Below are 24,996 nucleotides of genomic sequence, written 5' to 3'. Positions count from 1 at the left end.
CGAGTTATCGAATAGTTATCGAACGATCAAATATTGCAAAGTTACTCACAACAGAAACGAGTACGGATATGAGCATTTACATCGATATATATATTAATAGTTAGTAGACTGAAGTTAGGTATGAATGCAGTTTGATGCGATATTGGTCATATCATACAAGAGCGGATGCACTCAACAGATCTCGGTTCCCAATGAACTGGCCATCGCCGAGTGTTCGTACCACTACTAGAATGCATCATGATATCAAGGTTCTCTTACTGGAAATGGCTTTAGCTACCTAGGAACTTTACTTTACTCGACATCGTTACCTTCGCCTGCGTGGGTCATAAAGATTGATTAGACAGTTAAATGGGTGGTTTTTTACATATAGGTATAGTACATAGGTTTGCATATCGATTGCACTTTGGTTTGTTGCTGTTTTTCGATTTCTTTTCGTTTGGCTTTTGTTGAAATCATAGAGGAAAGAAATACAAGTTTGACCTAAATACACATCTCCATAAATATCGAAAAAGTTACATATATAGTTTTGTATAATATATCGTTTAATATATAGTTAGGTATGTCGATTATATAGCACATAGGTATATAGATGTTTATATACTTATATGACTAGTACAGTGTATAATAACATTAGTTATAAAAGATTCATAAAGGAAATACGAACAGAAAACGGAAATCAACCGAAACAAGTTTCGAAAATCAAATGTATCTAAGGAAAGGGAACCAAATCAAGTGTCTTCCGTTGGGGGTTACTCTTATATAATATGTGGTCAGATAAATTAGATATATGGGTATGCATATAGGGCGACTAACTGGCTGGGCGTACTTACTCAGTGGACTCAACCGTGGGCGTTGTCGGCATTATCATCAGGATGCAGTTGACGAGAATTGTGGTGATGATGAATAGGGAAAATAATGGATGCACTAGAATGTAAATGGCCACACGACGTATCGGATTGAATGGATCGAGCAGCCACATTGCTTTTGATGCAGAAAAGCGAAAAATATCTTTTCCTTTGCTTACAACTACGAATGTCTGCAAGAGAGCGTTGTCAATATCAGGGGGTTATCGGTTGGGAGTTCCTCTCGTGGGGAATCTATCAGATCACTTGGAGACGGAAACTTACCAGTACATTGCTGTAGTAGGGATCGATATCCTCGAGAGGAGTGGAGGCCAATTCCGGCGGGAAGCTGCCCTGCAATCGAACAGGTATTGGCACACCCTGTTCAAGTGTAGGATCCGGTTGTGGACCTTCATCCTCGTCCTCGTCATCATATCGGATCTGCACAGAATGGTTTGGGCAACAATACATTAGCAAGGACTTTCGTATAAAATGCGTAAAACACCATTATCACGCGGCACGACTGAGCCCCGAATTCAAATGTCAACTCAAAAACGGAATTGAAAGTATCGTAAATCATAAGATGGTGGGCAACATCAATTTCAAGCGCTTTTGATTCGAATTGAAAAATTTCGTGATGGTTTCAGTTTTGCATATCATTTGATTTGTATCTATACATATATATTTATACACATATATGCTATAAGGGTAGGCATTGATACAATATATATAAAGTATATATACACGGTGATAGAGAAAGCAAAAGGATGGGAGACAGTTTGGAGTTTTGGACTTTTGGGGTTCAGCAGATTCGGTTGGTATGCAAAAGTAACACCAAGTCTTTTCGACCAATATATCTGGGTTACACCTTTTTGGGCGCTTCACCATTTGAATCGTTTCATCTATATTCCGATTCATCGTTGGTTTTCTTTTTTGTCAGGTTCAAAGAAACGGAAATAAAGTGAAACGGAAACGGAAATGTTCATGGAAACGGAAAAGGAAACTAAGGTAACCAGTGTTGAACAAGGTCCTTTTCCATGTGTATGTGTGTGGAAATACATATGTGGCATGCCCTTTGGGAACTAAAAAGTGTGTCCAGTGTGGGAAAACGATTAGCTAGAGTGCGGAAACACTAGACTATACTACGGTTTGGGAATGGGTACATAGAGGATCACAAGCAGGATTCTTGGGTGGATGGTATTGCATTTTCCCCAGACAAGCTTTATTCTTGCATGTTCTGCAAACTTTTAATTGCCCCGCCATGCATATAGTATGACAATATTTGGCCCCAGTGACGACTGCCTTGGGCTCGTGGGTTACCATACGATACCATACCATGCCATACCATGCCATACCATGCCATACCATGCCATACCATATACCTCTCTATCGATTTCGGGCAGACGCGCTAAGTCGCAACTGAAACGTTCCGGTTTTACTTTCCACGGACGCGGACACGTGCAATGCCAAAAGCAAAATTAAAGAGTCCAGAGCCGAAAGCACAAGAACTCTAACGTCACTTCATGGAACGTACGTATCGCTCGATTCGCCCTCTCGCTCTGGTCATATATAAAACATATACTATGCATATACTAGCTATGCCATGTAGCTGCGACCCATTATATGTACACGAACAGGGAGAACGAGTATATGCCAGAGCAGAGGTGGGAGTAGGGGAAGCAGGCCAGTAAGGCAGAGCGAGAGTGAGCCACAAAGGAAAACTAAAGGAAAAATTCCATAATAGTTGGCTTGGCGTGACAATTAGATTGTCAGTGTGTGTGTGTGTGTGTGTGTAATGGAGCCGAGGCTTTGACGCAATTGCGGCACTCACCACGACCACCACCAAAACCCGGACACACGGACACGGAGTTGGTGGTTCGATGGGTGGCGAGCCTCTTTAAACAGCCAACTCGAGTCTATATTTAAACTAATAAAAGGCGAGCCGCAAACTAGAGCGACAGAGAGGCAGATGGTTGGATATACCAGCCGGTTTCCACCGGACATAAGTAGTCGCGTACTGATTACAAATTTATGACGCACCCGGTGAACGCAATGGCGGCATGAGTAAGGTGGCGGTTAACTAACCGCTGGTTATGGTTTATCTAGCTGGGGGTTATGTTGCCCAGGGAACATTTTGTGGGAGAGTAAAGCAAACCCAGTAGTAGTGCTCTTAGGCAATCGCACTATTTAACTGAAAGGCTAACTTACAGTTAAGATCCATAGAAAAAAGAGGGGAAAGGGTGTTGGGAAATTTGGGAGTTGCTAGGTTATGTTACAAGCCAAGGCGTTACAAATAAACAAGTAATAAATAAACGCGAAGACTTTGGAACTTAATTTTTCACTCAATCTAGAATCGTGATAGTATCGGGCTCAAGTACAGAACGCTTAGATACATAACGATTCCAATTGGAGTGAGCGGAGTGGGAGAAGAAAAGGATTCGTTGCGTGGGAGGGAAATAAAGGAATTAGAGAAAGTAGCTATGCGAGAGAAAGTTTTTCATGCGCCATGCAACGTCAACCACAACGACATGCACACTCTTAACCACACGCACTTTCACACACTTATGTACGAGTACACATACACCCAGGCACACCTTTACAGGGATAGCAAGTGGGTTTTCGGAGGAGGTATTCTGGATTTGGAGCTGGGGTTCAGGAGAGATTCTACAGCATGTCTGAAGCCAACTACAAATGATAGTTCAAAACCGAAATGTAACCGAAGCTGATAAACCTTTTATAATGATATTCATCTAACGCTAGGAAATAACTAACGCAAAAGGCCAAGCCACCCAAGATATTGCTGGGACATGGGACTTTTTGGCTGAACTACATGCTTTGTGATCGGTTTAGGTTTTGGTTTTGGTTTTAGGTCCCAGCAATATTTGAGGTGGGTTTTATGGCCCTAGCTTCGATACGCAACCGAAGGAATCAGGCTGTGACTGTCCTTGGATGAGTTACTGTGAGATACTTTGACATACTTTTAGTTACTTTGAGATACTTTGTCTGGCACTTACTCGATTCACCTCCCACAACTTACAGTACGCTGGCCATTGGGTGACTCATCTGCTTGCTTGACTTTTCCTGCGTTTTAGTTTCTGTTTTCTTTTTAATTGATTTTGATGTAATCGTTTCTATCGGTCGGAATTTATGTACGAATTTCTCAAACGTCGGTTCGTTGGTTGCGGGGCAATGCAAAAATTTGCGCGTCAGGGAAATCTTTGCGGATTGCTCGCCGCATTGGAAATCATCAGACATCTGCATAGTATGGTCAAAAGAAACGAGTTCCTAGCCCTGCATTTTAATCCCTAGCACCTAGCACCTAGCACCTAATAATCGGGTTCGGAGCTGGATCTGGTTTTGGATCGGGTGGTTAAGTGTGTATGTCTCACATCTGCTCACATTGAGAACATCAAATAGTACGCAAACACACTAATTACTCAAGTACTAGCCGGCAAAAACATATACAGATACAGATGCACATATAGTAGATACACATAGTTGGGGTACTCTGTTTCGGAATTCGGAGGGGCAGGGGACCTTGCTGCGCCATTAATACTTCGATGCACCCAAGCCAGGACATCGTGCCGTATCTATGCGTGTGTATTAGTGTCTTCGCCTCTCTGTGTGTGTGTGAGCGGCTTTGATTCCTGCCTTGGGGCCCAGGCTATTCGGCCCGGTTCTATAAGCTCCTTAGCCACATTTCGGGGGCTCCACCTCGATAAGTAATTGAAGCCCCCAGGCAGTGTCAATAACTATGACAATGCCAAATGGCAAGCGGCGAAAGACAAAGGGATATGTACACGTGTATCCTGAAGCGGTATATATAACAGCAGTTGGTAAAGTATAAGAAAAGCGCTTGGGCTCCTCATCGGCCAGCCGAAGTACAATGAAGGTCCTTGCACGGCTTTTGCCCTAGCTTTATCATAGTTCAGGAGAATCGGATACGCAAAACAGTTTATAACAAAATCAGATCTTTATGGAGTGTAATGTTAAATGTTTAAGTACGTAAGTATGTAGCAGCAATTACCAAACGACAATGTTATAAACAAAGCAAATAGCTCCTGCAAGGACCCCTAAGCAAAAGCTGAGAAAAGCAATAAAGTTCAAAGCGTATTTCCAGCTGCATTGGTATATTTTTGGCCTATTGCAGGGTGAGCATTTGGCTTTCTTTCGTTGGCATTATTTGATTTGCATTAAGCGACCCGGGCGGTGGTAAAGATATAGTACGACAAAGATATAGTACGAGCTTACGATATACATAGATAGGCTACACTTATAGAACGGATACAAAGATACATAAGTTGTAGATACTGGGTACGAAATTGGCAATATATAGATACATTTATATTGAATCTGGGGGCACACCAGTGTGTGTGGTGGTGGGACGGGGGAGGGTCTGGATCAAACTGGGCTAAGTGGCGTGGATTGGCTGGCTTGATTGGTAAGTTGCAGCAGTTGCACAAAGAAAACGAGGCAGCAACAACGGAAAATGGCAACGGAAAATTGTTCGGCTAAAGGAAAACGATTTGTGGCAATAAAGTCTGAACTGAAAAGGCACCAAAATAAGGTGAAATCATAAAACTTTTCCTTCGATTCAGATTGAGATTGAGATTCTCTCCCCAGGCGTGTGTTTATGTGTGTGTGTGGGTGTGTGTTCACAAAGGTCGGGTAGTGTTGGGTGGAAAATCGGTGGGTGGGTGGGTTGTTGGGTGGTTTCTAGTTTTTTGTTCTGAGCAAAATCTTACTTCTTTTTGTTTTTTCTTGCGACCATATTGCGGCTGAAAGAAGATTCGGATTTGGTATTTGGTTTAGGGCATTCATTACGAGCATTATCAAGTTCAAGTAAAAAGTAGCGTAGTAGTAGAGAAAAGTTCATGTTCGATTTGGATTTGGATTTCGATTTTGATTTTGATTGAGTTGGTATTTCGTAATTTGTTTTTGATTGCATTATGCAAGCGCCGAATTCGCATTTGTCATTCATTATCGATCGTTTTTATACAGTTTAGTTTTTATATTTATAAACATGGTAATAATTCATTTTTGGTCCAGACAGCGGCGCGCAAAAGTTTCGTTGAGAGAGAGCGTTCAAAAAGTAGAGAGAAAGTTGTAAATGAAACGGAAGAAGAGTACACGAAAGAAAAAACAAACGGTAGAAAGTGGTTATGTAGGCGAGCAGTTTTCAGCATTATGTCAGGGGATAATACATATGGGATATCGGCTACCCTCTAACAATTTCATTTGGGCATCCTCGCAATGCGACAATCAAGGATCATGAGTAGTGTATTCTGTATTCTGAACTGATTTCAATAGCTAGTGTGGTTGGGTCTGTGTTGCATCTGTGACTGGGTGTTTTGAATGGGAGGGCAGTAGTCAGAGCAGGACAGAGATAGAGATAGATACAGAGACAGAGACAGAAAGTTGAAAGTTGAAAGTTTGTTTAGGTGCGCATGGGCTAAGTCGTGGCTTTCTATGTGTAGGTGGCTAATGACAATGCGCTTGAATGGTTTTTACAAGATTTCGTAGCAGGCAGCCTGCTGCTACGATCAGTTGTGGGTCGATGAAGCTATACTTTTTAATGGATCCATGATTGTACAGTACATACAGTACATTCTCGTTGGCAATGTCGGTGCTTCAACTACACAAGTTGGCTTTTAAATTTCATGATTTTGCTATGTTTCATGGCTTACAAACGAAGTCGGTCCTTTGCTTTGGGTTCTGAGTGATGCAGCAAATAGCTTCCTTGCTTTAACGTGTCCGAATTGAACTAATTACTTCAATGGTAATATAATATGGATAATTTCCGTCCTTCATTCGATTCGATTTCTTGTAAGCCTCCATTATTTTAGGATTTATTTACACAGCAGTATATATTTCATTGTCGACACCATTTTTGGAGTTTTTGATGATTCGATTGTTGATGGTTTGTTTTTGAAACTGAATACTAGCACCAATGATTGGCTATCAGTTATCAGCTATCGAGTTTTGATACACGTATTCACAAGCGAGTAGACTATTTACAGGACAGGATACCTGAGGATTTGCTGAGTGTGCTGAGACAAAAAGGACATGGGTTTTATGGACATGTACGTAGACTTGACGTAGGTTTCTATACCCAAGCCGTTGAAGCTGGTTAAATGAAATCGAAAGAAATCGATAATCGATAATCGAAACGAAAATGAAGAATATAACTTAAGTATTTGTAGCCGTCGACAAGTAGAATACGATAACGATACGACAATGATAATGTAAAATCGTTTTGGGGCTGCTGGCATTGAAAATGATATATGTTTACGCAATAACACAAAACAATCGATTAGGTAATCGTAATAAGGATACACATTAGAACACATTACGAAGCCAATGGGTTACAGAAAACACAGTTCTTACTCTCAAATAGATAAAACAAGTAAACAAACCAACAAACGAACAAACATACAACGATTATGGCAGGAAAGAGTTTTACAGATTCGATAGTAATACGTTACGATATCGGTACGTACAGAGCATATAGGTGATTGGATTGGGGGAGATTTTTGGGGTATATTATGCTGAATACAAAATACGAGTACATACAACCAAAGAAGTAAATCAGAAATCACTGCACTATTCTTTTTAGACACTTTTACGTTTTGGAATTTTGTTGAAAATAAAAATGAAGAAATTAAACATAAAATCGAAACGAAGGTAGGTGAGTGGACTTATGCTGTTCTATTTTCAGGTACTTGAGTTCAGTTGCAATGGGGTTTTAGCTACGATAAAAGTTGGTGAAATGATGGCTGAGATTACGGAAAACAGTAGACAGTAGATAGTAGACAGTATACAGTTGGCAGTTAATAGTTGAGGTCCAGTTAAATGGGTCAGAGAAAGAGATACATAAGGTCTGCTTGGTTTGCATTTGGGTTTACGGATTGGATGGCGGGGCTCAAGCACAGTGGATTAATGTTACGTGACTCTGAGATACGTATAACGATATGGATTCGATGGATAGTAGCTGCATTTACAGAGGCGGAAATGAGATACTGAAGGGGTTTAAATGGATATATAAAGAGAACTGTAGACACAGAGGCATTCGATGTACAGATACGTATACGGAGGATGACGGCTTGTGAGTTGGATGATTTCTTTTCATGTTGGTAACTTCGGGTGGATATGTATGTATTGGGTTAGTAAGTAGAACATATTCGAGTATTTGGTATATATATTATATAAAATAGACGTTCAGGCTTAAGTTGAAGCACGAACAAAAGCGCACAGTAGCGGCAATCGATTATCGGTTATTGGTTATCGGTCATCGCTGATCACTGATCTTCAATCGATCAGCGATCAGCATCGACCGTTTGGCATTCGATCTCAATTGGAAGTCAATTCACTTAGACGTAGAGAGAGATACACATACTGATACGAATACGGTTACGGATACAGATACTGATACAGATACAGATACAAAAAGAGTAGTAGAGTAGGCACACAAAATCGAGAAAGCTAAGCACATTCAGCTAGAAATAATTACCACCTCTCCCTCGGCTCTCTTTCTTTCCAGCTCCTTCTGCTTTTCATGTTCAGCGGCAATGCGTTGTTCGATTTGCACCAATGATTCGCGGGTAAAGGGACGGAACAAACTGCGTTCTTCCTCAGATATCGAGTCGGAATCTTCTGTCATTGTCTATGCGGCCAACGATGAGAGCCTTAGATTTCCAAGGCCTGCAAAAGAACAGAGGGTAGCTGTTAGTCATGTTTCAGACAATATGCAGAAGCACCCATAATCAAGTACATGTAATACAGACTATGTGCTTTTAATAGTACCTTACATAAGAACAATGCTCAGCGCTTTAAATTATAAATGAATTCCTAAATGTGTAATTTACATAAATAATAGTATATGATATATGTATACATGTGCATTGCTTACAAAGGTAAAATCATTTTCTACGCCACTTGCAACTATTTTATAGGGTATACTTACATGAGGCACATGGATGTCGCCTGCTACATTAAAGCTACAACTATATCCGAGGCGCCATGTTCGATTAGCGCCCGCCGCTTAGCACGATGCTGCAAGTAAATGGATGGCAAATTGAACGCATTAGTTATAGGCATTATTAAACGCTATTGCAGTTAGTTATAGATAAGAGGAAAGGTTGCGACCTGGAGCTAGCACATTGATCCCGCGGTGGAGCGTCGATGGCGAAACCTCAACAGCTAACTAATTGGATTACCGCAGGCGGCGATTCGCATTAAATGAAATGCAATCAAAAGTGAAATGCACCAAACAAAAACAATGGCCAATCAATAAACGCCCACACGCACACGCACTCACACATACCTGCACTTTTTGATACAGCAGCGTTTGCAGAATTTAAAATGCGTGCAATTTATAAACTCAGAGTTGAGAAAAAAAAGGACTAACTGAATTGAGCCTTCATACTTATGACTTTACTTACGCCGCTCACTTGTGTAAATCAAGTGTAGATTTTATTTTAATTTTAAATGAATAATGCAAGTAATATCATAATCTTTAGAGTTACCGCATTGAATATGTTTAGTTTTGCATATTAGCAGAGCTAGCGTTTGATTATATAGCAAAAACACAAATAACTCTTTATAAAATAAATAAACACCGTTTGAACCAGCTTGTTTTTAAATTATAAATAACTGTATGTACGCAGTATTATATGTGGTCTCTAGCTTTGTGCCTACGCACAGAAAACGGAGATATAGTGATAGAATCTAGATTAGATCTAGATGCGGTTACGGATGGTCCTGCGGTATTCGGATATTGGGCTTACATAAGCAGCCTCCGCTAAGGTCAAAGCACTCTTTTTCCATTTGCCACTCCGGCTGCGTGTGTGTGTGCGCCAGTGTGTGTGTGTGTATCGAGCATAAAAGTAGGTCAGTTCGATATTTCGCCACACTCGCACGCATACACACACACACACACACACACAAAGGCATGAAGCATAGGGAAGCGTTCTCACACACACAGAAAAGCAGTGGATGTGCCAATATGAGCATATATTTATGTGTGTCTGTTTCCATTCATGACACTCGCAAAATCCTGTTTGCCGAATTAATTTTTGGCCATTCGCTGGGTCGATGAGTCATGCGAAAAACCACAAGCGAGAATTGAAGTAGGAAAAAAACACCCGAACCGGAATTTGTGTCAATATGCAAATGACACACGGCAAACACATGAGCGAAACGCAATGCAATTTTCCTTAGCCCACCCAGGTATTGATTTGGCAATAAAACACAGGGTATCGGCTTAGCTTATTAATTGTTCAGCAAAATTCGAAAGGTTGGACAGGACCAAAAAGCCAAATAACAAACAGCAAAAAACTGAACGAAGTTTGCATTTTGTTAGTCAATGAATTTTGCATGGGAGAGCGCAATGGGCTGGCGAGAGAGCCAGGACTCTCACTCTCTTCCTGCCTGCGCCGAGAGAGCAAGCTGCTGCCGCGCTCTCTACTTCTCTCTCACTTTAGTGTTGCCGCCAACAAACACGGACTACAACAATACGTTTTTGGGTTCCCTTCTCTCTTAACGAACCTCCATTCCATGTGTGCGTGAGCAAAGGAATTCCGTTGGAAAACCCCCTCTCCACCTCCCCATTCATTTTTTCCGTTCTGTTCTGTACGGTTCTGTTCTTCTTTTTTTTTGTGGCTGCTGAAAGTTTGCCCTCCAAAAGCCAGCAAAAGGTTGTAGCCCAAAAGCAAAGGGGCGCGCCAGTGGGCGGGACAAAAAGGGGCGCAGATACCCCATTGATATGGTCTTGAGGTCGGGCCTGGTTAACTGGGATTTTCACCAAGGAGGCATGACATAATCGAGCCAAGTTCATCAAGTCGCCCAGTGCTCCGTTCACACTTTTCTAGCTTATTCAAATATTGAAATACGTACGAGAGACACAATTGATTTCTAAAGTCTCATTGTCGTGCAGCATAAATTGCCCAATTTTGTATGCTATATTCCATAGCAATTGATGGGAAAACCATGTGTGGTTTCTAAAAATCCTCCTATGAAAAATATACCATTGGCCCAGTCACAAGTCGACCAAAATGATAATTCTGACGAGTAGCCCAAAGCAAGGGCAGAGATTATTAGCCTGTTGTTTTACCATAACTAACAAAAAATAATTTTCTACACTTTATTATTAGCATTCACCGGATAAGTGGTTTTGACATTCGAAAGATCGTTTAGTTTGAAGAACAAAAGATTACTATAAATGCAGCTGAAATATTTGTAATTCAGCTAACGGCTGACTCTGGTTGGGAGTAATAACTATTAACAGAATTAAAAATTCCATGAATGTTACTCTGGTTGGGGGTAATTATCATTAGCAGACTTGAAAATGCAATTAAATTGATTATAGAACGCCTGATAAATCGATTTGTTCGATTACTCACGATTACTTACCGTTAATCGATGTCAATCGATGTTGTGCCTGGCTGCTCGCTCTGTCCGCTGATGTTATTGTTGCAATAGTTGCTATTGTGGTTGCTGTTGTTGCTGCTTTTGTTGTGAGGGTGCTTGCTTGTATAGTTGTTGCTGTTGCTGAGAATTGTTGCTGCTGTTAACTAATGTTGTTGTTGTTGTGGTTGTGGCTCTGGCTGCTGCTGCTGTTGCTGTTGCTGTTGCTGTTGTTGTTGTTGTGGCTCACACATTTACAGGCACCAACACACACGCGACACACTCACACACATATGCATACATATACATAGATATATATATATATACGTATATTTTATATAAATATTTATTACGGAGACGAAGACGAATAAAGTTGAAGCGGTAGAACAAGTAGAAGATGAATTTGTTGTTTGTTTTGTTTTGTTTTTTTTTTGTTTGTTTTTTATATTTGATTTTTGTTTGCTTTTATTTGTTTTGGTTTTGTTTATTAAATCTGTATTATCATTGGGTATTTGAATTTGTTTTTTATTTAATTTTTTGTGTGGTTAACAAGACGACGCGACGTGTTGCCAGAAATTTTCATCAAACGTTGCGTTATGTTCCCAGAGCTGTTTCAATTTATTATTATTAGTATTAATATTATTTGTTGTATTATTACTACTACTTTCTGGCTAACTGGCGGTGATGTTTAAATGTGTTTGCCTCTGCTTTGTTTTTCAACTGTTGCTATTATTATAATTGTGCTTCCGTATTATGGCTAATAGTATTATTATTATTAATATTTGTGGTTTCTGTTGCCGAAAAGCGAACAAGCTGTTGAAATCCAGGTGAAAGTGGGCAATTTTATGGAAAACCACATTCACAAAAGGTGACAATAATAAAAAAAATTTTATCGGATGGACAAATTTTGAATCATTTTAATCATTCATTTAAAAAAAACGCCTGGCATTGCTCGAACACCTTAAAATTACTTGTAATATTTAATATTTATTTCTTTTTATTTGTTGGCTTTTCTGTTGTCCTTGTGTGTATTATTTGGATTATTTCATTAGTCTATTTGTTTATTTCGGTGTTATATATTCTACTAAACTTGTAATTTTTCTTTAATATATATTTGAAATGGGCTTGTAAATTGTACATGCTTATCATAAGTTTTACACACTTGATGGCTTTCACTGAGGCACTCGAAAAAAAAACGTAAAGTGAGCACACTCAATTTGACAGGATAATGTCTCACTGGATTTGAAACACTGTAAAAAAAAGGTGAGGCAGCGCGTCGCGTTTTGTTTGTGTTTATGCAATTTTCGCGCGCTCGTAAAACGCGGAGCAGTATTCGAAAGGACACAAAGGACTCCAAGGATACGGGAAAAAGTCGAGCACTGAGCACTGAGCACTGAAAAGTTCCTAGTTTCTGGGTAACTCCGTTTTCGGGCGAGTAAGGCAGCTGTCTGCCGTTTCGCCGCGACTTCCTTTGATCCGAATTTGCCGCAAAAGGAGCAGAGTGTGTGTGTGTGAGTGTGAGTGTGCGAGGTCCTTTCGCCCTACAGCATTTGCCATACATAAGCATCCAAGTCGTTGTCAACACAGGTTTTGTTGTGCTACTTTGCCACCCTGTTTTTCGCTGCCTATCCTTTCGCCCTTCGCTATTCTCCGCCATTTGCCACATACTCTTCGCCTTCGCCGCCACTCTCTTTTTTTGCCCTTTGGTCACTTCTTCTATTTTTGGGTCATTAAGCTGATTTTGCACGGCTCTGCTACCCGAAAACTGCAACAGTGGGCCGTTATTTTTGGGCGCTTGGCACCAGTTGGACTGGTCAAGTCCTGTCCGACTGCGTTTATAACTAATGTGACCCGTGAATATGGAGCAGCAGCTATAATCGCAAATCATGCTGACCCGCTTTTCGGGCCCCCCAATCGATCCGAACTTTATCCAGCCCAGCGGTGGCGGGGTCACCAAGTCACAAAGTCACCAAGTCAACAAGCCAACAAGCCACCAAGTCACCAGGCAGCCCACCCATTTGCCCGCACTTAGGAACTGCGTTTTTAATGTCCTTACAAATGGACATGTATGTGTAAACAAATCGAAGGCAATACAGTTTCCATGTGTGTTTGTGTGCGTGTGTGATAACTGGATTGGGGTCACCAAAGCGGACAATATGTGTGGGGATTGCAGTATAAATGCTTTCAAATCAGGAAACTGCTTTCCAAGAACTTTGCTCGCCATTACCCAAACTGGAAAAAATAGTGTCACTACTTAATTTAATTTGGCGATTCCTCGCTGGACGCAGTTCTTTGCCTGTAAAAGAGCAGCGTAGTTGCATCCATAGATTTCGAATTTCGAATTTGATCATGAACCATGGCCTTGCTCCTAATTGAATTTGCAGTGAAGATCTACAATATGGCAATATTACCGAGAGCACAATCTCCTTATTGGATTGCGTCCTGATTGCAAGCCCTTGGGATTCGCCATAGATTCGATGGAAGCCAGAGGCCAGAGGCCAGAGGCCAGAGCCTTGCACACATGCCATTCGACTTGGACTTGCTGCTCGATGGCTGGTGGCTTGGTATTTGACCATTTGCACGTCACGTATTTAATAATTTATTTATGCAGCAATTTGGGTTATGTAAATTTTTTACACCAAAAGCCAACAATGGCAAAGGGCGAGCAAAGAACAACGAACAACAATGGGGCGCAAGCCAATTGAACACGCACAACCCAGGGGCAGATTGGACTGCGACTGGTATTTGGTGACGGGTGGTGCTCCGGCTGGCTGGGGCTCCTCGCTCTCCTCCCTCGCCATGGGATGCAATGGGATGGGGGTCCTGCGGAGCCTTCGCCCCGGGACAAGCTGGTGGTGGTTGGTGTTTGCTGTTTGATGGTTGCTGGTTGGCAAGGTGGAGGACTGGTGGAGGACTGGTGGCCAAGTGGCACCGGCCTAACCCGCTGGGCATTGGACGAGCCGCAAAGTTATTGTAACACCCATTTGGACTGCTCCTAATACTCCCCATTCCCTCTGATTGTATTTTTAGCTTTTTTGCTTTCTTTAGCGCCCAGAAGTCGCGAAACCAAGACAAATAGCCACACGAAAGCCACACAATCGCACACGAGTGACAGCTAGTGCGTTTTATAAACGAAAGTTTATAGATTTTGGCCAAGGAAGGGAAAGTTTTCGCTTTCGATTTGGGGCCACAATTGCGTGTCCTTTCGGTTTCATCGAGGTCCTTGCAAGTTCTCGGCAAAAGGCACATACAAAACAAAACCTTCGTTTCAAAGTTACACCCATAAATGCTTAAACAATTTGTCTTTTCTAGCGCTGCAAGATAAACCACAATAAATCCAAATAGCATTTAGTTGCTCACACAGTCTAGTTTAAAAGAGTTGAGTAGGCAAACTATATCCCTTATTGGCTGCAATCTAACCTCAATTCTTGAGGGACTTGCACAGCACTGAAATATGCTCTAAACGTTAACTGTCAGTAATAAGCGTGATTTCCACCATCACGACAGCACTTTCGTGACGACAACGGCTATAAATGGCTGTGTAAATCAAATATGAACAATTACAATTATCCACTTTTCTGGCAATTAAGTGCCATGTCCTGCATATAGCTGGTATTTATGGATGGCTGTATTTCCCATCAAACATCTACTTCAAACTTCACAAGCGTTGCACAATTTCGTATTTTTGTTCACATTTTGATGTTCAGTTTTTTGTGAGCTAAGCCAAGGCAATTTGAGAAACCCTTGTCCCTCTTACGCCAATCGCGCTCTCATCGCCGCTTTCGCTCTCTGCAATTCGCTGCTCTCCGTGGAGGGCTCCTCGTGGCCTCGTCCTCAGTTCTGAGTTCTGAGTTCTGAGTTCTTCGGAACCCGGTAAGCAGTACCCAAAACCCAAAACCCAAAACCCAAAACCCAAAACCCAGTTCCCAATCCCCAGTCCCCAGTCCTCGGACCACAAGTCTTTTGGAGCTCGGCTCTTTTTGCGCACAGCACAGCACGAAAACGAAACGCGATATGGCACACGCGCGACTCGAAGCGAATCGAGCAGAAAAGCACAGCAAAAGCAAGGGAAAAGCAAAAGCAAAGCAAAGCCAAGCAAAAGCAAAAGCAAAAGCGAGAGGGGTCCTTTGGCTCTACTCAGTTAGCACGGCGCCCAACTGACTGACTGACTGACTGACTGACTGACTGAGTTGCCCCACACTCACACACACATAAACAGCTCGCCCCCATCAAAGCCTCTCTCTCTGTTGATTTTCGGGGCGAGTTAAGTTGAATTGTGTTGTGTTGTGTTGTGTTTTGTTGAGTTTCGTTTCGTTTCGTTTCGTGCTAGCGCATATGCGCGCTCCAAAAAGGAAAAGGCAGGCAAAAAGGACATGCCAGATACACATAACCTAAACAGCAGGCGAAATCCACACGGAGTGGAGTTCAAAAGGGGGGGCAAAAGGCGGCAGTAAAGGGGGCGACATCGCCAGCAGCAACAACAAGCAAAGGAGCAGCAACAAAGGACACTCGAGAACATATACAAGAAAACCGACCGAGTCACGAAAAATCGAAAGTCCGCGGCACACACATAGTCAACTTTAGCCTCTTCTGCTTCTTCTATCCCAAATCAATGTGTGTGTGTGTGTCTATGTGTGTGTGGTCGTATCTGTGTGTGCCCTGCAATTTGTTGTAACCATTTTCGTTGCCTACTTTTCCGGGCACTTTGCTCTAAACAACAAACCAAAAGTTTCAACGGCAAAAGCGATGGATGCGAGCGGGGATTTGGGGGGTTACTCTGCGTAACACGTTGTGTGTGACGCACACAAGCACACACTCGCACACACTCGCACACACACACACACACACACACAGGCACGAGGCACAGAGCGGCGCACTAGGCGTATACGCAATCGTTGCTGCTTGCGGCCACATCAAGTATACGCCTTGGCTAACACGCGCTTTTACACAATTAAAAAAAATTCAGCCGAATGTTAGGAGCAAAAAAAAAGACGATTTTTGAAGCTAATTCCAGAGATTATGCTGCTTTCACACACTTAACACACTCTCGCTGGCTTCCCATGTGCCACTTTATATACTTTTCCTTTTATTTCGTATTTCGCCAATGCAGCCAAATGAGTTGTTCATTTTTTGGACTTTTGTGTTTTCCTGCTGGTTTTTCGTATTCCTCCTCTTGCTGCCTTCGCTTCTCTTTGATTATTTTGGTTTTTTGGGTCACACTCACGAAAAAAAACTATGCAAAAAAAGAGGTGCCCGATTTGAGGGGGAGAACTTATGTAAAACTTTCTTTGGAATTGGCTCCTCGCTGAATCGCCTGCCTGCGCACAGCTCAAGGCACTTGTATATACGGCTTACACATATATACTCATATATATATATCTGCATGGCATGGCAAGTGTGTGAACCTTTTCAATTTTTTCCCTTTTCGGTTTTAAAAACAGGGAACTCAGCGCTCGAGGTTTTCTCGCCTGTGGGAATTTTCATAGCTCTGTGTTTGATGTGCGGAGTTTCTCTTGATTTTTTATTCTTTTTTTTTGCCTTCTGCCTCTTCTACTTTTTTTCGTGTTTGCTGTTTTCTGTTTTCTGGTTTCTTTTTTATGATTTTATTTTGTGGCTGCTGCTGGTGCCACTGGTGCTGCTGTTTCGTTACCCGTAATCCGTTCGTCTCCGTGGTTTACTGAAACTGTCAGCTGCCGCAGCGCGTGTGCGTCCGCAGAGTGCGACTTTCGTTCAGTTTTGGTCGGCAATCGGCTCGTGTCGCATTCGTCACGCCTTCGAGCAGCCTCGATGGGGCATTCGTCACCGCTCGGCGGCGTTCGGCGCTGTGCCACTTTCCACTTACAGGATCTCGCAGTCGTCGTGCCTCGAATTCGGATTCCGATTCGGAATTTCTGCGGCTGAGAGCAAGGCGGCGCGACATACCGCCACTCGGTCATTGGGACAGGCCCAAAAGCAGCCCAAGAACGGCCCAAAGAAGCCAAGAAGAACCCAGGCCAGAAAGGCTGCGAAAGGAACACGCCAGGATAACGCGCCCCAAACTGGGCGGCTCTAGCAGCGGCTGGCGGGGATTGGGAATTGGGGAACTCGGAACTGGGAACTGGGAATGGGAAATGGGAACTGGGAATCGGGGCGGGTGGCAAGTGGCATACGTCAGGCCGACTGGCAGAGCAAAGACAAGGCACCAAAGACGACGACGAGGACGTGGACGAGGACGAGGAGATGGGGTAAGACCAAATTCACGAGGAAACCATGTGGCATTGCATGGGGCATTCGAAAGTGCAGCTGCACTTAGAGCTCAAAGCCAAATGCATGGTGGCACACGCAGAAATGTTCGGAAAGTGCCATTTGCCTTTAAATACAAGATATTTTGACATAAAATACTTCAAACCACTTTCAATAATCATCTATTAATTACTAATAAGTTAGTGGGTAAATGACAAAGTTAACTTTTGGACACAAAGAAACAACTAGTAATTTCTCCCAAAGTTTAGGCTGCTCAAGTAATATTTATAAGTTGGACGTTTGGTATACCATACTTATATACATACTTAAATCATTTCAACAAAAGTATTTTATAACAAATTATTATAGATTATAGATATTCCTAGTAAGTTATTTTCGTTACCAAGGCATCTTTAATAGTTGGACCTTTGAACGCCTTTAAAATAATATGCCTCTGTGGCAAACCCATTTGCAGGCCTGCCTCAAATTAGTGGAAATTATGCTTGGTCTATTTTGCTCCATCGCCGTTGGCCGACTGGCAATTGTAGCAAATAGTTAATTGTTGTCTTTGTTTCGTGGAAACACTGGCGTGGCATGTGGCCCCCACCCCCCCAATTAGCCGGAAGTGGTAATGGGCCCCAAGGTGCCGGCGATCGGTATTCGCCCCCTGCCAGTTGATCTACTTAATTGCAGGCAAACACTCGAATGTCCTTTAAGGACTCCTGCACACACAGATGTGTGTATCTGTATGCGCATTTAAATAGGTGAGTGTGTGTGGCTGAGGGAATTTGAACAGCGTCAAACGGACAGACAATAACTTCAATGTCGCAACAAATGACAATATTTACGCCAACAAGCAAGCTGCCCCGCCCACAAGATATTAGCCCCTTTCTTCTTTCCCCCTTCCCCCTTCCCCCTTCGCCCTGCTCCTTGCTCCCTGCTCCTTGCTCCATTATCCTGCCCCATGAGTGGTTGCGGATGATGTCAGCGAGTGTGGCGCAGTGTGTGTGTGCACGTGTGTGTGCTTGCGCCACACAGTCGCATGTCCTCGCACACACACAAGCTCATAAACTCTCCTCTCTCTCTCTCTCTCTCTCTCGCTCTCTCGCTCTGCCTGGGTTCCCCTTCTTTCGTTTCATTTTGCGGCCATTGCGGTTGTTGCAGCACTCAGAGAAAAAAGTAATAAGAAGCATAAATACTCGCACATGGCTTAATTTAAAAGTAAATCTATACAGCTTCCAAATGTATCGTTATTAATGGTAAATTGTTCTTTGTTTTTTCTGCCAGTAAGTAGATTAAAGCTACTAAACTTTAGCAGCTAAGAGGACTTTACTCGCAGCACTTTGGAGATATTTCTATATGTACATACTCGTATATATCGCTTGCGGGGTATGCAACAAAGTATTGAGCTCTTTCCCTTGCTGTTGTTGGGTAAATGTAAAAAGGCGTACATTTCATGAATGAACAATGACGACATTTTGACAGCGGCAACGTTTACGCTTCCCCACCCGCCCCCTCGGCCATCCACTCCGAAAAGTACACCTCTGCTCCCCCAGGAACCTGCATGCAATGCCACATACGAGTATGAGTATATATATCTACATAAGCTCGTATATATGCATATATATAGATTTTATTTTCAGCGGATGGTGCAGCGCAGCGATATCTGTCGTTCATCATCTTGTCAACTTGCAACTAACTTTGCCATACCTTTTGTATGGAGGAAAAAGGAAAAGGGGGCGGAAAGTTACTTTGCTAATCAATTTTCAATTTTCAATTTTCAAATTCAGATATAGATGGCGCCTGTTGATACACTGCATTTCTGCATGTGCATTTATCTCAAAACTTAAGACTTCAACTTAAAACTCGGCTGAAAATTGAGCTTTAACTGAGAGATGAGCTGCTAATTTCGGTCTAGAAATAATTGTTCGACCAATTTTCCGGCTAATTAACCATTGGTTTAAGCATAAACTGAAAAATAGACGAAAACGTGATATCGGAAGGAGGATTTGTGTGCCTCATGAGTGAGAAACGCTCCTCCCTGCTGGCCGATCTCGAATATATCCGGCTGGGCAAAGGAAATTGAATATTTAATTTAATCGCTCTCGGTTATGGCAAACACTTTCCACTTGCACTTTCCACTTCCATGGGGGCTGTGGCATGGGGATGCGGATGACGACAAGGACGAGGATGCGAATGGGGATGGGGATGGGGGTGGCCATGGAGCGGTCCGGACAGGCGACCCCCATAAATGCCAAAGCAAATGCAGCGAATGTGTAATGTACACCTGTGCGTACCTGCACATTAGCATAACCTTACATTATTCAACTGTGCGTTTCCTTTTTGCACTTGCCAGTGGGTGGGTGGTTTTGGTTGGCTTTGGTGGGCGGCAGGACTAAAAAGGACTAGGGGGCGACCAAAAGGACGCAGCGAATTTGCATAAATTTTGGCTCATGAGACGCGCATATTTAGCATCCTGGCAATGCAAACGCGTAGTCTTTGTCGCAGTTTTACCCTGTTTTGAATCAGGGATCAAATACGGAAGAATACCACCATATATGGAAGAAGTTTTACTGAATATATAGATATAATATATATGAAAAACCATTTTCATTTATTACCCACACATTATTCAACTTTTATTACTAGTCAATATAAGTTGTCACTTGGATAACTTCAGTGTGATTATATAAGGCTAAGTCTCCTTTAGGTAACTACATTTGCTTGGAACGTATTTTCAGTATCGCCCGGCCATCAAGGGGTATCAGGTGCGTTGGTTACTTTTGCTCGCTGGCACTTTGAGGGCCATAATAACCGAATACACAAGTAACAGGACTAATTATGCCATCGCCATCGCCATCTCGAGCGCCATAATTACGCATAATATTTAAGTGCACGTGCTGGGGATAATTGACTTGAGTTTTTTGCCAGCCGCACTTTTATTTTGGCTGCTTCATATTTATTTACTTCTGGCCCCGTATCTGTATCTGAGTGGCGACGACTGGCGTGCAAGTGAATTTCCTGCCTGATTTTCCTCCCTGCCCATTTTTTTCAGCGCCTTGAAATGGAGACAGGAAATGAAGAGCAGCGAGAAGCGATTTGCCAACGCACCTTCCTCGGTTGCAAATGGGTTAGATCCATCCAGAGCCACCCAGAGCCACCCAGAGCCACCCAGAACCACCCAGATCCACACAAATCCTGCTCTTTTGCAATGCATTTGCAGCTCGTGTTGTGTTGCTGTGGCAACCGTCAACTGAAAACGACGAGCGTTAAAATGTGCGCCAAGCACGCGATTAAAGTCGGCCAGGGGGTTGGGCAGGGGGTGGTGGCTTTTGGGTGGTGGTGGGTGGGTGGTGCCGTGTGGGTTTGGGCCAGGAAATAGGCAGAAATCATCCAAATGTCACGAAACGAAACCAAATGCTCTGCTTCGACTTGTGGCCCTCCAAATACCCACTCCCTCCCTCTCCCTCTCCCTCTCCCTTCGCCGTTTAACCCACTTGCACCACCCACTGGTAACCCGCCGCACCCCGCTCCCTTCGTCCAAGTGCAGTTGCACTGGCATTGGGGCAAAAGACCAGCGACCAGCCGAGAATGAAATTGCCTCATCGCAAGACTGCTGCAACTCCTTTTCAAAGTTGTCTTGGCACGGCCCAAAAATGGAGCACTATGGCTGCACTGAGAAAAGCAAATCATAGGTGAGTGGTTACTTGAAGAAATATTAAATATATTCAAACTGTTCCTTTATCTTTGCAGGCAAACTCTGGTCACGGAGACACATGCTTCCAACTGTCCAACTTGTTAACTGTTTCATAAGTGCATCATTTGATATTCTCCCCTTGCCTTGGAGATCTAATTTCTTTCAGTGTGCTTGCTGCATTGTTCCATTCGGGGTTAACTGCAATGCGCAGCAGCAGGCCAAAACGGTCAATGGAGTCGCATATTATGCTGCACGGGATGGCTATGGATGGGAATAGAAATGGGGCTAGGAATAAGAGCAGGGCTAACGCGAGGTATTGGCAGGATTCTATCCTCGCATTTCAGACCATCACATATGCCAACCGAGGCAAATCAAATCCGAAAACTCACTGTAATCCCTGCAAAGTGTGTCTCGAAAACGAGCACCGACATATTTTCAATGGGCCTCCAGAGAGGGAAAGTCGTGTTTGGCTTAATCAAGGGTGCACACGCTGCGTATACGTTACTTTTGGGCATTGAAACGCTTTTTAACCTTTAATGGTTTGAATGCGCCTAATGAGCAGCAAACTATGAAATGAATTTAAATACCATCCTATATTAAATGGAACCTAGTAAAACTCGAAGGATTTGAAATGTTAAATCCCCAATAATCATGTGCCTAAGTAGACCAATTCGAATTAATAACAATGAACCTCTCCAATTCCCGTTTTAAGCGCCAGGTAATGATAGGTCAATATATATTTCGGGCAGTTTCGTAAGATAATTAGAATTGCAGTACAAGGGCTCCGCTACTCAGTTCAAATGTAGGCCCAATTGGAGTCATTATATTGGCCGTCATATCACCAGCCCATATAAATGACGAGCCATTGTAATATTAGTTTTTATCCCAGCCGATGTTGTTAACTTCCCGTTTAAGTGTGGTGCACGTTATGTCATTTACCCGCCTTTGAACAATGTATTTATAACCGAAAAAAACATTGTCAGGGCTGGCTAACGAGGTCGGTGGGGCAATTTGGGGCGGGATCGGTGGGTGGTTGGGTGGCTGGTAATGCGTTACGCGCGTGAACCGTTAGTTGACCACGCACACACGTGTGCAGGCGGCAAAGGTAGCACTTATTTTTATATCTCCTACCCTACACAAGCACGTGTATGCACGGATATACACACATACATACAATATTATATAAAATATATATATGATATTATATATAGAGAGAGGTTCTAAGTGTACTGTATACGTACGCCATGTTCGTGTGTCGTAATTGGCAGCCCTGCATCGCAGCGAACTGATGACATCATGCGCCTTCCTGGGTTCCCGAGCGTCGGGCGCTTGTCCAGCGGCCAATGCTCCAAATTCCTCGTACATACGCAGTGACCAACGGCCGAGGCTGGCACACTTTTTCCTTTTATTGCCCCGAGCTGGCTTAAAACCAAATTTGCATGTGGGCAAACACACACACTCGCGCAGAAGTGGCCAACTTACATTGAAAATGCCTTAGAATCGAGCGAATTTGATTTTCCCGCTCCTAGCAATTGGCCAATGCTGCCCAGGAGGAGAAGTGATGCCAATCTCAGCGAAGCGGAAATGCACCTAGGCGCGCTTTTCAAAACGATTTCCTCACATTTATAATTGCACAATATGCAATGTAATATATTCGTAATCTTAAGCTTAAATTGTTAAATACATAATATATATAGAAATTGTTTCTAAAATCGCTCATGGTTTTATAACAATACGTTACTCGAACAAAAAAAAAGTACATCTTCGAGGAATCAAGCTCATTATTCGCCGCCAAAGGAACCGTTGTTGTATGCGATATAAAACCTATGGCTGCACGAAGATTTAAGATCATTGCTAGACGGCACCTTCGTGCTCCGCCATCAGCTGTTTGTGATCATAGCCATCCGCATCCTGTTGCGCATTGCAGCCAAGGCATCGCCGAATGCCATAGTAGAGGACGACCAGGACAAGGGAGAGCAGCGAGGAGGCAATGGGCACGACCAGGACGAGATCCAGTTGCGGCTGCTCCAGCTGACTGGACTGCAGCAGCACAATGGGCATGGTCATGTTCAGCACGCTGGCCTCGACGGACAACGTTAGTGCGTCGGTGGGCGATCGGCAGAGGATCTTGGACAGCAGATAGGTGGAGAGGTAGCCGGCGAGGGGCAGGCATACGGCTGCCACAAGAACCTATACGTAGAAGATCAAAAATAGTTCTGGTCAATTCAATGGCATATCCATGGAGAAGCGCACTCACCTGCCAGGTAAACTCGTAAAAGACGAACGAGTTGAGACCCACCGTCAGGCCCACGAGACACAAGCTGAGCACGACGGACAGTGGCTTCAGGAAGCGGAAGATGAACCTTGTGGTCCGCGGTACGCAGAGTCGCAGCAGAACGCCAATGGCCAGGCAGGCCACCAGGGCAGCTGCTCCTCCGGAAAGCTGACCAAACGGCACGGTGAGCCCATCGTCCTCGTAGAGTATGCGCCCCAGAAGCAGTATCCAAATGGGCAGCAAGGCCAGTGCCAGCAGGCTATTGATCGTGGTGGTGGCCACCGAAAGATTGATATTTCCCTTGAGGAAGACGGCGCACACATTGGCCAGGCCGCCACTGGGCGCCAGTGCCGTGTAGAAGAGGGCCAGCTGGAGTGGCCAACTAGCTGGCCAAAGAGCACGACCCAGTCCAAAGGCCAAGGCGGGCATCAGCACATATCGACTGACCACACCAACCACGGGCCCCACGGGTCGACAGATGATACCCGCCAGGCGTTCCATATCCAATACGGTTCCGAGATTGAGGAACATCAGCAGAGCCAGGACGGCGGACACATAGGTGGTGATGCGTTGGTCCACCACTTGTGTTCTGAGGACTGTAATTGGCAGGGGTTTCGGGTATGTCTCTGTCTCTGCGCCGGCCTTCAGTTGCACCTCCAGCGAACTGTATCCAAATCGAACTCCAGTCACATACAGCGCTCCCCGCCAGCTGCCCAACAGATCGAAATCCTCCTTCTGTATCTCAAGCGGTGGCGAGGACACCCGCCGCTCATCCTTGGAGTACACCACAACGCAGTAATCCAGCGCAGAATCCTTGGGTAGTACATTGTATATGTGCAAGTCCATGCGCCAAATCGAATCCTCGTGAAAATTAAGCTCATCTATGCCATAATCCACCAGCCAGTCGCCGGCCAGGTCGCCATACTCAGATCGGACTCCTTGGAGTCCCAGAATCAATAGCACTCCCACTGCCACAAGCTGCCGTCCGATATTCTTCGCATTGCCCATGCTGCGCCGTCACACCAACTGGTCTGCCCACTCCAGCGAATCCGAGAGTTGAGTGGATCACAAAGTGGCTTTATCTGGCCATTGAGCAGACGAGACCGTTCGATTTGCTCTTATCAGGCGGCGGCCTCAGGTGCGAACCGGAGGTGTGAATAATATTAATAAATCAGGGGGGTTTGTAAATGTAAAGGTCTTAGATGGAACTTATCATTCTTATCATTGTAGGTGATGATAGGCGTTTTAACTCAGCGAATCTATGGAAAGTCGAACAAAAACCAAAGCACGTTGAAAAGACGGATAGGAAAGACTAAGCTAAAATATATCTTAAAAGTAATAAATGAATACTATACAAATGCTGAAACATACATAACAATAATTATTTTTCTTGAGGATTTCCTTTGTTTGTTGTTATTTCGTTGTATTGCATTATATTGCACTTTGTTTAGATGGGCTCGAAACAATTTGCTACTGATTACGGCCAATAAGAACATGGTTAAAATAACATTTTGATCGAGGGCAATAAATTGCTGGACTGCGACTGCCTGTGGGAA

The 24,996-nt window shown here is 43.5% G+C and overlaps 2 protein-coding genes and 1 long non-coding RNA gene across 47 annotated transcripts in view; all 3 read right to left on the bottom strand.

The window, feature by feature from the left end:
• Nucleotides 1–11,391, bottom strand: part of LOC6550490 (sodium channel protein para) — a 54,630-nt gene extending 43,239 nt beyond the window's left edge. For 44 of the 45 annotated variants that reach the window (XM_015155748.2, XM_026981506.1, XM_026981518.1 and 41 more), the window contains exons 1-5: nt 11,253–11,391; nt 8,806–8,894; nt 8,353–8,543; nt 1,128–1,283; nt 831–1,036 (exon numbers count right to left, since the gene is read on the bottom strand). In XM_015155748.2, the coding sequence (XP_015011234.1) occupies nt 831–1,036; nt 1,128–1,283; nt 8,353–8,502 (512 nt within the window). In that variant the 5' untranslated portion in view covers nt 8,503–8,543; nt 8,806–8,894; nt 11,253–11,391. Of the gene's footprint in view, nt 1–830; nt 1,037–1,127; nt 1,284–5,587; nt 5,621–8,352; nt 8,544–8,805; nt 8,895–11,252 lie in introns of all 45 variants that reach the window. The other variant, XM_015155722.2, reaches the window with a different exon arrangement.
• Nucleotides 11,392–11,750: 359 nt separating this feature from the next.
• On the bottom strand, nt 11,751–16,996 carry LOC113564506. The gene is made up of 2 exons (XR_003408051.1): nt 16,897–16,996; nt 11,751–11,854 (listed from the first exon to the last, which is right to left on the bottom strand). It is a non-coding gene; the product is annotated as an uncharacterized LOC113564506 (long non-coding RNA).
• A 5,888-nt stretch (nt 16,997–22,884) lies between these two features.
• On the bottom strand, nt 22,885–24,742 carry LOC6550489 (sodium/bile acid cotransporter). The gene is made up of 2 exons (XM_001977898.2): nt 23,423–24,742; nt 22,885–23,355 (listed from the first exon to the last, which is right to left on the bottom strand). The coding sequence occupies exons 1-2, from the start codon at nt 24,446–24,448 to the stop codon at nt 23,020–23,022; spliced, it is 1,362 nt and encodes a 453-aa protein (XP_001977934.1). The 5' UTR covers nt 24,449–24,742; the 3' UTR covers nt 22,885–23,019.
• Between the last annotated feature and the right edge of the window lie 254 nt (nt 24,743–24,996).

This window comes from Drosophila erecta, unplaced genomic scaffold, assembly GCF_003286155.1.
Source record: "Drosophila erecta strain 14021-0224.00,06,07 unplaced genomic scaffold, DereRS2 tig00000126-arrow-pilon, whole genome shotgun sequence".
Taxonomy (NCBI): domain Eukaryota; kingdom Metazoa; phylum Arthropoda; class Insecta; order Diptera; family Drosophilidae; genus Drosophila; species Drosophila erecta.
Note: the sequence above shows the minus strand (reverse complement) of the source record. Positions and strands in the feature narration are given on the sequence as shown.

Excerpts from the sequence above, each read along its gene's own strand:
- LOC6550489 (XM_001977898.2), bottom strand. The coding sequence starts at position 24,448 with ATGGGCAATGCGAAGAATATCGGACGGCAGCTTGTGGCAGTGGGAGTG. Across the intron at positions 23,356-23,422 it reads TTTACGAGTTTACCTGGCAG|GTTCTTGTGGCAGCCGTATG; the intron begins GTGAGTGCGCTT and ends TTCTACGTATAG.